General features: G+C 33.1%; 3 protein-coding genes across 6 annotated transcripts in view; 2 read left to right on the top strand and 1 right to left on the bottom strand.

The window, feature by feature from the left end:
- The first annotated feature begins 215 nt into the window (after positions 1-215).
- Positions 216-4997, top strand: vap (RAS p21 protein activator vap). Of its 3 annotated transcripts, XM_034333192.2 has the most exons (15): positions 219-412; positions 513-652; positions 1130-1311; positions 1388-1569; positions 1631-2028; positions 2117-2262; positions 2331-2664; positions 2847-3190; positions 3258-3449; positions 3528-3726; positions 3807-4025; positions 4093-4325; positions 4407-4548; positions 4634-4774; positions 4857-4997. In XM_034333192.2, exons 2-15 carry the CDS (start codon positions 605-607, stop codon positions 4932-4934), a joined length of 2838 nt encoding a protein of 945 aa, XP_034189083.1. In that variant the 5' UTR covers positions 219-412; positions 513-604; the 3' UTR covers positions 4935-4997. The 3 variants fall into 3 exon arrangements, with proteins under 3 accessions (XP_034189084.1, XP_034189083.1, XP_076548583.1); XM_076692468.1 differs by having other exon boundaries at positions 220-652; XM_034333193.2 differs by lacking the exons at positions 4634-4774; positions 4857-4997 and having other exon boundaries at positions 216-652; positions 4093-4330; positions 4407-4546.
- Ras85D (ras-like protein 1) lies at positions 4556-10193 on the bottom strand. 2 transcript variants are annotated; one of them, XM_034333518.2, is made up of 5 exons: positions 10057-10193; positions 9174-9364; positions 8940-9083; positions 8659-8871; positions 4556-8584 (listed from the first exon to the last, which is right to left on the bottom strand). In XM_034333518.2, the coding sequence occupies exons 2-5, from the start codon at positions 9300-9302 to the stop codon at positions 8480-8482; spliced, it is 591 nt and encodes a 196-aa protein (XP_034189409.1). In that variant the 5' UTR covers positions 9303-9364; positions 10057-10193; the 3' UTR covers positions 4556-8479. The 2 variants fall into 2 exon arrangements, with proteins under 2 accessions (XP_034189409.1, XP_034189410.1); XM_034333519.2 differs by lacking the exon at positions 10057-10193 and adding an exon at positions 9628-9784.
- Positions 10194-10302: 109 nt separating this feature from the next.
- LOC117608422 (band 7 protein AGAP004871) overlaps positions 10303-12187 on the top strand; it is a 126611-nt gene continuing 124726 nt past the window's right edge. The window contains exon 1 of the mRNA XM_076692478.1: positions 10303-10634. The gene's annotated coding sequence lies outside the window, so the exon portion shown is untranslated. The remainder of the gene's footprint in view (positions 10635-12187) is intronic.

A 12187-nucleotide genomic window follows, 5' to 3' on the forward strand; every position in this document is an offset into this window, starting at 1 on the left:
AATCAGGGCGAAGATGCGTACTGGAGAAGCGCGAAGAACGAAAACTGGTCTTTTCGCAGTTATGGACTCTAATGAACTGCGGTATAAGTATATTTCCCTCATTTGCATTTCCTATACTGAAAATAAAATTTATTTTACATTATAATCGACGTTGAAATGTATATTTCGCTGAAATAATATGAATAATAGTAGTCAGCACTTTTGATCATGATTACCGAGATATTCAACTATCTCTATGTATTCATTGTCAATGGTGTATTATTTATAAAAGTATTTTAAAGCAAATCATACCGCGTTCGATGTGCGAAAATCCTTGTTATTGAATCGGTTGATGAATGATTTATTTTAAAAACATGCCGTGAACGTATAATACAATTTACCATTTTTATGCGTTAAGATTCATCGTCTGTCCGTAGGTATTCTGCGGTCTCCGCGTGCAGTAGTAAAATGGCTGCTGAGAAACGTCAATACATTTTGTATCAATAATAGTTTTCTTTTGTATATAACTGTAGTAAAAGGGGTTGCAATAAAACGGATGCCGTTGGATTAATACTCTTGATTTTTTTCATACACCTGTGTATGAAAGAGTGTGGGTGAATCAGAAATGGCAGAATTTGTGCGCGGAGGTCCGAGCGTGTCCAACAGTGCTAAGGTACTTACGAGTATTATTCATCTTAGATTATTCATCTGTTATCACGCTCTCCTTAAAAATATTGATTATAAAACAAAGGGAAATTAAGTAAAATTGTACATTTAAAGATGTATGTCTACTTGCAGAGTTTTAACGATTCCTACAAATTTCTAATTATTTTTTTTATAATATTTCGGTGAAAAGAACTTATAGTATCGTTTACGTATAATGGTTTTTAATTGATTTGAACGGAACAAGTAAATATCAAGGGAAGATAGTAGATACAAGAGAATTATGAAGAGAAATTCGCACATGGTATTTGTGTTTTGTTGACAAAAATATATGTTATATTTAAAGTATACACTTATACTGTACAATGTAAAAATAAAAGCATTTATCTTCCCCCTTGATATTTTATTTTTGTCCTGCATGGAAAAAATTTTTATAAATTTTCACATAAAATAATCAATGTATATTTTAATGTAATTATGTTCACAGATGGATCATAACAGCAAAGGTGGCTCACCTAGCACTGGCAGTGAAGATGGTGGACAGAATGAATCTATGAATGCAGAAAATGAATTTGATCCTTTTCTTGAAAATATACCAGATGATATTCAAGATACAGAGGAACCTGATAGTGCTAATGCCACATTATTAACAGCCCCTCCAGAAAATCAGTAAGACCTTGTTCAAATCTAATAGATATTTTAATTTCAACTAATATTAGATTATTAACACATGAATGTTTTACAGGTGGTATCATGGTAGATTAGATAGATTTACTGCAGAAGAAAGACTATGGGATGCAAGTAAAATGGGTAGCTATCTAGTGCGTGAAAGTGACAGAAAGCCTGGAAGTTATGTATTGTCTTATTTAGGAAGAACTGGCATTAATCATTTTAGAATTACAGCTGTGTGTGGAGACTATTACATAGGTATGGCAAAAACAGTCATAACTTATTTATGTATTAATACAAAATGGTATTCTTATTATAGGTGGCAGACAATTCAATAGCTTGTCAGATTTAGTTGCATATTATACCCATTGCTCGGATCTTTTAAAGAGAGAAAGACTTATACATCCTACTCCACCTCCTGAACCAGTGAATGACAAAAAACGGATAGTTGCGATATTACCGTATACAAAAATGCCTGATACAGATGAGTTGAGCTTCCAGAAGGGTGACATATTTTTTGTACACAATGATATGGGGGATGGTTGGTTATGGGTAACCGCTCATAGGACGGGTGAACAGGGCTTAATCTTTCGCGAATTAGTGGAAGATTTGGATGATTCTATTGATCCTAACACTGTGTTCTCTTGGTTCCATCCTAATGTCACAAAAAGTGAAGCTGTTGATATGTTAGTGAAAGCCGGACCTGGTAGTTTCTTGGTAATTTATTTATATTCGAATTCTTGTTCTTTCATTGGTTTTCATTGGTGGCATTAATATTAATTAGAAATAAATATCCGTTACTTAGGTCAGACCTTCAGACAATAGTCCAGGGGATTATTCGCTTTTCTTTCATATAAACAATCAGATTCAAAGATTTAGGATCGAAAAGAAAGGTGTGCGCTATCTTATGGGTGGTCGAACTTTCGAATGTCTCGATGCTGTTATCAATAGGTACGGCAATTTCATGAATATCAAATTATTCCGAAATGTATATACTTCGACTAAAACTGTGTTTTCAGATATCGGAAAGAACAAATAGTGGAAGGACATACTTTGGTTCAAGCAATGGTAACTGAACCTGATGGTAGTGTAAGAGTAAATAGAGAAGTACAACATGCAGAAAAGATATACGCGACTCTTAGGGAATGTCGCGAACAGTCTGGAGCAAAGAAAAATAAGGGAATTAAGATGCAAGGATATTTAGAAAAGAAATCTGAAAAAAACAAAAAGTGGAAAGCGCTATACTTTGTACTTTTAGTAGATGCTACTGATACTCATTTATACTTGTATGACAATCCAAAAAGGACCAAACCTAAGGGTCTGATCGATTTAAGCTGTGCTTATTTGTATCAGGTAAATAGACTACATTAACTATAATAAAAGTTTTTCTTATGTATATCAATCGTTTAAGTTAACAAAAAATGTGTATTTTCTACTTTTAATTGTACTAACATTAACCAAAGAATATTCATTAAGTAATAATAACGATAACAATCAAATTATGGAAATTCTTTCCTGAGATGTAGTTCTTTTAGGTTCATGAAAGCGTGTTCGATAGACCTCATTGCTTTCAATTAGTTGAACGTGCTTTACCATGTTTAGCCACGATAACATATTTGGCCGCTCCAAATTCAGAGAATGCTTTAGACTGGATTAATGCCTTGAAACCATTATGTGTATCACAACTTACTCGTGCTCCGAAGGTTGCTCGTCTTCGTGAATTGCGTTCGTTACATCTGCATATTTTAGACGCGCATAGACTTCCATATAAGTTAGTACCAAACCCATTCATCATAGTGGCTCTAAACAATGTAAAAGTTGCTCGTACAAAGGTTAAGACTGGATTACATCCAATCTGGGATGAAGAGTTCATTTTAGAGTATGTATATGATTAATTATTAAAAATATTTATGTCTGAATAATGTATACCATAAATTATTTAACAGGGATGTACCACCAGATGTTATGTCATTTTCTTTAACATTGTACAATAAGGGAAAACGTAGTAAGGATACCGAAGTTGCAGAATTGACCGTCGAGCTGGCAAGTTTAACGAACGGAGAAGAAATGGATGAATGGTATCCGTTATCAGGAGTTACCCCGATAGGTGAATGGGGTGTGTTGCGTTTACGAATAAGGTAACGGTATTATAAGTTTCACCAAGTACCTAAACTGTCAAATGCTACTGTGTTTTTTATTCACTGATAATATTACAGATATCGGCATGATCTTGCGATGCCTCCCGAAGAATATAGTCCATTACAACAACTGTTATTGGATCCAGATCTACACGTTGTTAGAGCACTAGCAGATGTGTGTCATTTGGATAGAGTACCACTGGCAAATAGTTTACTTAGAATATTTAGGCACGAAAGGAAAGAAGCAGATCTTTTAAGATCGCTGAATCAAGCAGAAGTATGTTGATTTGTATTTGTTTTAAAGAAACAATCAATTAAATCGCTGCTTCTGTTAAATCTACTTCATGTATTATTTAGGTGGACAAAGAAGACGAAACGCCAACACTGTTTAGAGCTGCTAGCCTTACAACTACTTTAATGGATTTGTACATGAAATCAGTTTGTACCTCGTTTCTAAAAGCAGCTTTACGTGACACTATAGTCAAATTAATTGAAAGTAAACAAAGCTGTGAATTAAATCCAACAAAAATGGATTCTCCAGAAGATGCGTGCAGTAATGCAGAATTTTTACTACAGGTAGATAAACGTAATTTAAAATTCAAGTATTTCTGATAATTATGAATTACAATCACGGTTACTTTAGGTCCTAGACGAGGTGACATTGAGCATTTTTACAAGTCCTGATGCGTGTCCAAGAACCTTGAGATATATTTGTGGATGTTTGCAAAGAGCAGTTGTTGCCAAATGGCCGCATGAGAGACTAGTCAGAACGCGAGTAGTCAGTGGATTTATATTTTTACGCCTACTGTGCCCTGCCATATTAAATCCTAGGTCATTTAACTTGATAGCTGAACCTCCACCTCCAGCTGCCGCAAGGTAGGGTAGGTTTTTATTAAACGTAAGAAATTTGATGAATTGAATGAATTATTCATTAATTATAAAAAAATAATTTTATAGATCGTTAGTAATGGTTGCAAAATGTTTACAAAACTTGGCCAATTTAGTAGAATTTGGCGGTAAAGAACCATACATGGAAGTAGTCAATCCATTTATTCTCAAGAACAAAGAAAGAATGGTTGTCTTTCTTGATCAATTATCTGTATGTATTTGTTTTTTTTTTTTTTAACTTAAGTTGCACAAAATAAAATTTCATTTTTAAATAATCTGAACTTGTTATACCGTAGAACGTGACTGAAAAACCAGAATCTGAAGGTGCAGATCCAAGAAACAGGAGTTGTGTTTCAGATACAGCAAGAGATTTGGCAACGTTACATCACATTTGTGTTTCTCACTTGAAAGAACTACAAGCTTTATCAAAGTCACAGGTACGTTTACAAGTTCAATATAAATATGTACGGTACGTAATTACAACTGGATGAATATTCATTGATAAATATGCTTTTTTAGCCGACGATAAAACAATTAGTGACCGTGACCGAAATGCTAAGCAAACATAAACAAAAGTACATGGAAATGATACGGTAGTGCTAAAGCCATTCGCCATGAACAATGCCAAACGTAACAAAACAATTTATAAAATTTAATGACAGATACACGGTAGTATTTAATAATTACTCCTAAGTGGTTTAAGTAATTAAACGTACAGACTGACGTGCCATATATATATATATATATATGTATATATATATATATATATACATATACATTACTGTATACACACAAGCCTACATTTACCGTTTCGTATGTAATTAGAAATTAGCTTATACGTATAGTAAACAGTAACATGACAGTGATATAGTTACATACAGAATCATATAGGCGTATAACGATTTTATATTTACTTAGGTGCTCGAAAATAAATGCAAACTAAACCAAAAATGTGGAGTATGTATGTATTTGCATGGTACAGTATCGAGAATAGTAGGCTACCCGCGCACTACCAACTATTCGGTACGTCGGTTCACAGCCGACACTTCCGCGGTCGCATCTGCGCGTGTTCTACCTGGCCCGTATTGTTCATTAATAACTCAAAAACTAAGTTTTAATCAACATTTTGGCAAAGGAAAATGTTGTTTAAAATCACCTCGGCAATTATCTCTTCGAGGGACATGCTGTACGTTGTCATTCTTCCTCGGGAAGCCTATAATGCTCGGTACTGCACATAGTTTCCCAATTCCTCAATACAGTAAAAGCTGGATATGTGCAACAAAAGTTTGGTTGGATATATGCAACATCGCTATCCCCTTCACTTGGGGGGATCCCCTAGGCGAACCGAGCCGCTCGACGAGGAAACCGTGTAATATGATCCGACCGTAATATCGGTGTGTCTAATACTAATTGAACGATAAAACTTTTTTATTTTTAACTTTTTCTTAATGAAAATAATACCAAACATAAGGCAGGCCGTACACCAAATGCAACATTAAATGCCCAGAATCGACACCTCGGCTGGATATATGCAACATTAAATGCTCAGAATTGACACCTCGGCTGGATATATGCAACATTATATGCCCAGAATCGACACCTCGGCTGGATATACATGTGCAACGTCTGGGTCCCAATGTTTGTTGCATATATCCAGCTTTTACTGTACTAGAAAATACTGATTGATTCCTTCGATCTTTGATAAAACTATTAACTTAGAATAGTTGAAACAGGTCAAAAAAACCATCTGATATTTATAAATGAAGTCTTTTTTTATTAATTCCAATTATTTTATAAACTAATTATTACATTCGTATCGTTGCAATATTTTTACCATGCTATTAAATGAAAAACGTGTTAAATTAAAAATTTTTATCAATTAATACAAAAACTCTTAGAAAATTTAACAATATATATATATATATTAATTACCATGTTATTAAAAAATTAAGATATTTGACATACTAAAATGTCTTGTAACTCTCTTCAATGTCTCGTTTAAAATAAGGCTGTTTTTAATAATGGAAAAGCATATTGAATTATTATAAATTTATTTTATATTCCACTTTTAGAAATGAGTACTATATCAAACTTGTTAACATAGAAGTTCATTATTGCGAAATATTCATAATTATTTTATATTTGCATTTTTACCGGTATGTTTCGTAATTGAGTTAATATGTTCAATAAATGTATCAAATAAAAAGAAAAACATTGCTTTAAATTTGTACTTAGTGTGGTATGCTTGTATGATATTTATTTCAGTTGATAATGTATTCTGAATAAAAGAATAAAAAGTATAGACGTAACATGAATATGTCTAACTTTTTTAAAAAATCCTTTTAAACGGCAGAGTTTACATTAAATATAATTACATATTATGATATACTGATGCATAAACTTTGATTTCAAAAATTTAATTGTTCAATATTTTAGGACCGTTTGATTTGGATAAAGTAATTTTTTACATGAAACGTTCGTAGAATAAAATTGATTAATTAACGATTTTTTAATCGTTCTTTTTTTTTAAATATTATAAAACCAAACAGCATAGATGGCCTATAATTAATATTTAAAGACAATCATTCAAGATAGAATGAATATAAAGAACACTTTTTGTACAAAGTTTTATTACGAATTTGAACTACATAATAACACCTATGCTGTGCAATTTTATATATACACATTTTCAATATTTGAAAAAGCTAGTATTACAAATTTGCGCGTTTACATATATAAGAATATTTGCAAATTGTACTATTTAGATCATTTAGCAAAGTATTTAACCCTTGATTGTTCAAAATTCAGTCAGATCCGAGACGTGGAATACTAAATCTTCTATACGACGTCGTGGATTTTATAGAAAAAATTAATTTTGTATACGTTATCGATTCAGATTATTGTCTGAACAAATATTAAAGTATATAACTACGAGTTTACAATTGATATTTGTAATGTCAAGATAATATATATTTCTCATCGTATAATCACGATTAAATTTCATAATAATAATTTCATGAAAACGACGAGACAAATGGTAGAAAAATGTGATAAGACATACTATCTCTTTACTATAAAGAGATATAACTAAACATTCAAATATCAATGTAAATCGTAGTATCGATTTTATATAATTCTTAAATTATAACTGCTACAGGCTTCTAATTCTACAGTGGAACAAATTAATAAAAATGATATTTACGTTCGTGTACTAAAATTAACGTAAGTTTATACCTACCGATTTTACTTAATGTAAATAACTACGAACATTTCTATAGAAATTAACCACGTATTATTTTCTACATAAGCAAAAGCTTATTTCGTTTCTCGTATAAAGGAGTATTGAATATACATTTTTAATTGCACTAAAAAAAGGAAACGCGAACGAACCTATATATTCTAAAACTTGTAAATAGGCATTTATGTTAAAATTGCATACTTAATCATAGTAATACCTAACTAGCATGGCATGCTTAAGATTATTTAATCACAGCACAAAATGAGTTATCCACATTTTACTTCTTTGAGTCCTATGATTTGTTATCTTCTTGATTAGGTAAATGGAATTTTTCATTGTGCGTAGTAGATTATAGAAATAAAGATTAAAAATACATTCAATTAAATATACGTTTAAAACTATATTAGACTAACTGAATAAACCATGTAAAAGATATGCACGACGAACATTGTTACGCTTAACGAGTTACGTATTATATTTCCCATCCACAATACCTAAAGCTATGCAATTCCTTCATTGGATAATACTTGGTTTCATGCATACAATGACAGTAAGGTAAGCGGATGGTCTAAAAAATATTTTCGATACCGACTATTCTATGCAATCAAGGGTTAACATGTTGTTGCTAATGGAATATTAAGAGTTATATGGCAGACTGTTGAACAAAGAATGAATTTTATGAGATTTAACTTCAAGAGTAAAAATGTATGCGATATTATACAATGCTATTACATACTTTGTTTTTTTCCCTCCCAATGTATAGAAAAACTTGTGCTTGTAAATTATTACAATATTCTATAGAGGAAGCTGCAAAAATGTGTGTAAAGTGAACATAATCTAATGATTTTTACAATCTATTTCTGCGTTAATGTATCGAATGAGAAAATTAACGTGTCTTAGCGATTTAAAATAAACAGCATCGACGTCTCCTACGGCCGGAGTTACTTGTCCTCTTACCTCTTTTTTTCTCCTTACCACTAAGTTCTTTGTCTTTTCGGATTTCTCTTACCTATAATTTATCAACATAAACATTAATACAAATCTTTGTTCAATGTAAACAAAGATAGATATGTATTTATTTACCAAAGTATAAAAAGCATCATCTACTCCCATTCTCGTTTTGGCAGAAGTTTCAACGAAAGGCACACCATACTGACGAGCGACTTCCCTCGCTTGCGTCATATTTACCGCCCAGGATTGTTGAAGATCACATTTATTTCCTACCAGCACCATTGGCACCATGGATTCTTCTGCATCTTTTACTCTTTTTATTTGTTCCCTGTATGTTGCTATATCCTATAATACCAAACTCCTGTTTAAAGTTTCTAAGAAGAATTGAATAATTAAGGATAAGACTTGCATACTTCAAAACTTTTAGCTGAATTTACAGCAAATACTAATAAGAATCCTTCTCCAGTTCTCATGTACTGGTCTCTCATTGCACTATACTCTTCTTGACCTGCTGTGTCTAATATATCTAAAAGACACGTCTCCCCATCTATGACTACCTACATTTAAAATACTTGATACAACCATGAATCTTATAAATTAATTTTTATTTCAAATAATTTTTTAATCATTGCATAATAAAGACTCACTTGTTTCCTATAAGAATCTTCTATAGTGGGATCATATTCGTCTACAAAATGATTTTGTATTAATTGGATTGTAAGCGCAGACTTGCCAACACCTCCAGCTCCCACAACTACAAGCTTATATTCTGTCATTATGTTATTTCAATTCCAATACAAATTAAAAGTTTTAATGTAAAGTTGGAATTGCTTCTTATCTACAAAATAAAAATTAGATTTTTATTATGATACAGAAGAAATGTGGAACAAGTTGTTTAGTTAATTGAATAGTGGAAATATTTAATTTGCAGTTAACAAGTATCAACTGTTCATATATTTTGACTATTTTTTTCAATAAATATTAAAAAAGAAAGATCCACGTATTCTCAGTAATTTCGAACGATGATTCTTTGTTGAGTCATTCGTCAGAATCATTTTGATAAATTAATTCTGTGACTAAATCGTTATCAGCAATACGTACTCTGTTAACAACAATTTTCGCCAAGTTCATACAGATTTTAGTACGAACGATCCATAAGTCATTTATATTTTTAATTCGTCGATGAACACCGTACGTTTTGGGGTAATGTACGGTGACTTAACAACTTAAAAACAGAACGATTGTGGCAAACAAGCACACCCAGTAACATTACCGAAGAAACATGTGGGTAGGTGTAACTGATAATTACAGATAATTGTAAAAAAACCTACAGTATGCATTTTTTGGAGCACAATTTTCTAAGAAAAGGGAACATTCGACAAACTTTACGTTTGAAATTTTCCAAATTACCGACAGTTTAAAGGGAGGTGTGTTTCCAAGTAAACATAGAGCAAATCAGTTATCGTTATCAACGTGAAAATAAATGTTTTTCAAGCACAAAATCTTTTCCGTCTTCGTTCATGACCTTACCAAAGTTTAAAAATTCATTTCAGGAACATGCACCGGCTTTAAAGCACACTTTTCCGAGTTTTACCACTATGAATTAGTCACTGGAGAAACCATCTGGAAAGAAGTATCAGTGGCGCCAATATGCGAAAATTTACCAGCAACTTAGCAAAGGATAGTGACATTTTTATTCGATTGAAAAAGAATACAAAATTTAATTAGTTGCAAATGATATATTTTATATTTAAAACGTGTGTTATTGTGTACAATCTATGCGCAATAAGATTTAAAATATAAAGTCGGGGATTAACTCCGTGTAAACATAACTGACGGAGCGTCTGATTTTCTTCTCTCCGACGCGACCTCTAGTCAGTCGCTTCGAGAAAGTTGCCCGGAACATACGAACACGTCGAACAGTCTAACGCGGGTCGTGTTTTTCAAGCGATTCAGTAATAATTGTTTAGTTAAGTGTCGTGTGAGTAAAAGAACAGTTTATAGTGTTTCTAATTTCATAAAAATTCGTGTTTATGACTTTAATATTTGGTGTGATCACGAAATCGCTAATTCCAAGATGTTCACTCTACGCTGTTGGTCGTTTTGCGGTGAGTACAGTTTTCAGCTTATAACAAGATAATTACTTCCTTATATTAGTAACTCTCAGTTACATAAAACTTAATAATTAATTATTTATTTGCATATACCATCTATTGTTTAATATATTTGTAAATTTTATATCATTGCGTGTTCTGAAGAATGTACCTCTAGCACCATTTTGTAAAAACGGTTGAAATAGATTAGCGATCTCTCCGCTAGATGACTATAGTGAACTGTTATTCCATTACTTTTGCTAAATTCTGTCAGATGGTGTTAGGAGAACGGTTTTTAAAACGCGCATTGATTTAAAAATTTAAAAATTTATGATTAAATTCTTTGAACTCTGAACTTATACTCGATAAATATTAAAAAGGAGCTCAGATGTTATATTTCGAACAAGTACTTGCGAGAAAGTTGATATTGATTGTGAGAATGATCCATTTAATGGGGAGGGAAGGAAAGTCTGAATAGTCTAATTTCGTTTTAATATCAAGCAGTCTGTTGAACGATCGTTTTCCTAAATGATAATGGTTATCAGGAGAAAGCAATAGAGGGAAATTGTTTTTTCAGTAAGGTGACGAGGCAAACAGGGAAGGGTTGAAAGGTGTGCAAGTAATTTGAGGCTTTATTACGGAAAAGCTCGGTAATTTTACGAGTTTTCCAGTGAGGCGAATTAAGATTTGCATAACGTCGGCGCGCCTCTCGGACTTAAGTGTCGAGAAATGCAAATGTAGCCTGGTGCGTTAGAACTTTCCCATCCTTCCTCCTCGCTATTCTCGTCTTCTTCTTTCCTCGGTTAGGTTCGCGAAAGGGGTGGGTGGATAAGGGTGGAAAATAGGAGTTTCTCAAGCACGATGGCTCGTGTAAGATCTGAAGCCTTTCCGACCGAAATTCCAACGCGACTCGACTCGACTCGACTCGCTGTCCTCGTTCAACGAAACAACCCTTCGTCTGCTTACACTCTTTATCCTTTTACAATTTTCCCTGACGAAGTTTTACGTTTTTCTCGCTTCGTGTTGACTCCCAGTTCATTCGCGAGAGGGAAAACTGGCACGAAATTCGATCCAAATTCCTTGTTTGTAGACCACTTTGGGGGAAATCGGTTCGATTTAAGATAACTTGAATCGAATCGGATTGGACATTTAGGTGAAGAATAGAAACAGACAGAACTTTGTAGATTTTCAAGAAATATAAGTTAGAGCGAAATCGATACATTTCGCGATCGTTTGCGTAAAAACTGACCGTGTTGGAGCGTATTCGCGCATCGCGGCTCAGCTGCACCTGATTACGTTAATAACGAACACAGTTGATGCTCACCTACGTGACTCGCAGAACAGACGCGTTTAATCTGTTTACCAAAGCCCACTGCTGCAACTACCAGTCGTATAGTCGGTCGTTTGTCTGGCAAAATTGCTGTCGCTGCCGATTCGAAAGGTGGATTATACGCGTGTTACAATCCAAGATATATTGTCGCATCGAACGTTATTCCATAATTTTCTTTCGTTAAATTAAACGTTCGCAAATCATAATTACGAACGGTTGGCAATGAAAGCGTGTCAAA

The sequence above is a fragment of the Osmia lignaria genome, chromosome 15 (genome assembly GCF_051020975.1).
Source record: "Osmia lignaria lignaria isolate PbOS001 chromosome 15, iyOsmLign1, whole genome shotgun sequence".
NCBI lineage: Eukaryota > Metazoa > Arthropoda > Insecta > Hymenoptera > Megachilidae > Osmia > Osmia lignaria.

What these genes read in the sequence shown, in the direction of transcription:
- vap (XM_034333192.2), top strand. Translation starts at nt 605, where the DNA reads ATGGCAGAATTTGTGCGCGGAGGTCCGAGCGTGTCCAACAGTGCTAAG. An exon ending in GATCGCTGAATCAAGCAGAA is followed by an intron (nt 3,727 to 3,806) that starts GTATGTTGATTT and finishes TGTATTATTTAG; the next exon opens with GTGGACAAAGAAGACGAAAC. An exon ending in AAGCTTTATCAAAGTCACAG is followed by an intron (nt 4,775 to 4,856) that starts GTACGTTTACAA and finishes ATGCTTTTTTAG; the next exon opens with CCGACGATAAAACAATTAGT.
- Ras85D (XM_034333518.2), bottom strand. Translation starts at nt 9,302, where the DNA reads ATGACAGAATATAAGCTTGTAGTTGTGGGAGCTGGAGGTGTTGGCAAG. An exon ending in AAGATTCTTATAGGAAACAA is followed by an intron (nt 9,084 to 9,173) that starts GTGAGTCTTTAT and finishes TTTTAAATGTAG; the next exon opens with GTAGTCATAGATGGGGAGAC. An exon ending in ATGATGCTTTTTATACTTTG is followed by an intron (nt 8,585 to 8,658) that starts GTAAATAAATAC and finishes GATAAATTATAG; the next exon opens with GTAAGAGAAATCCGAAAAGA.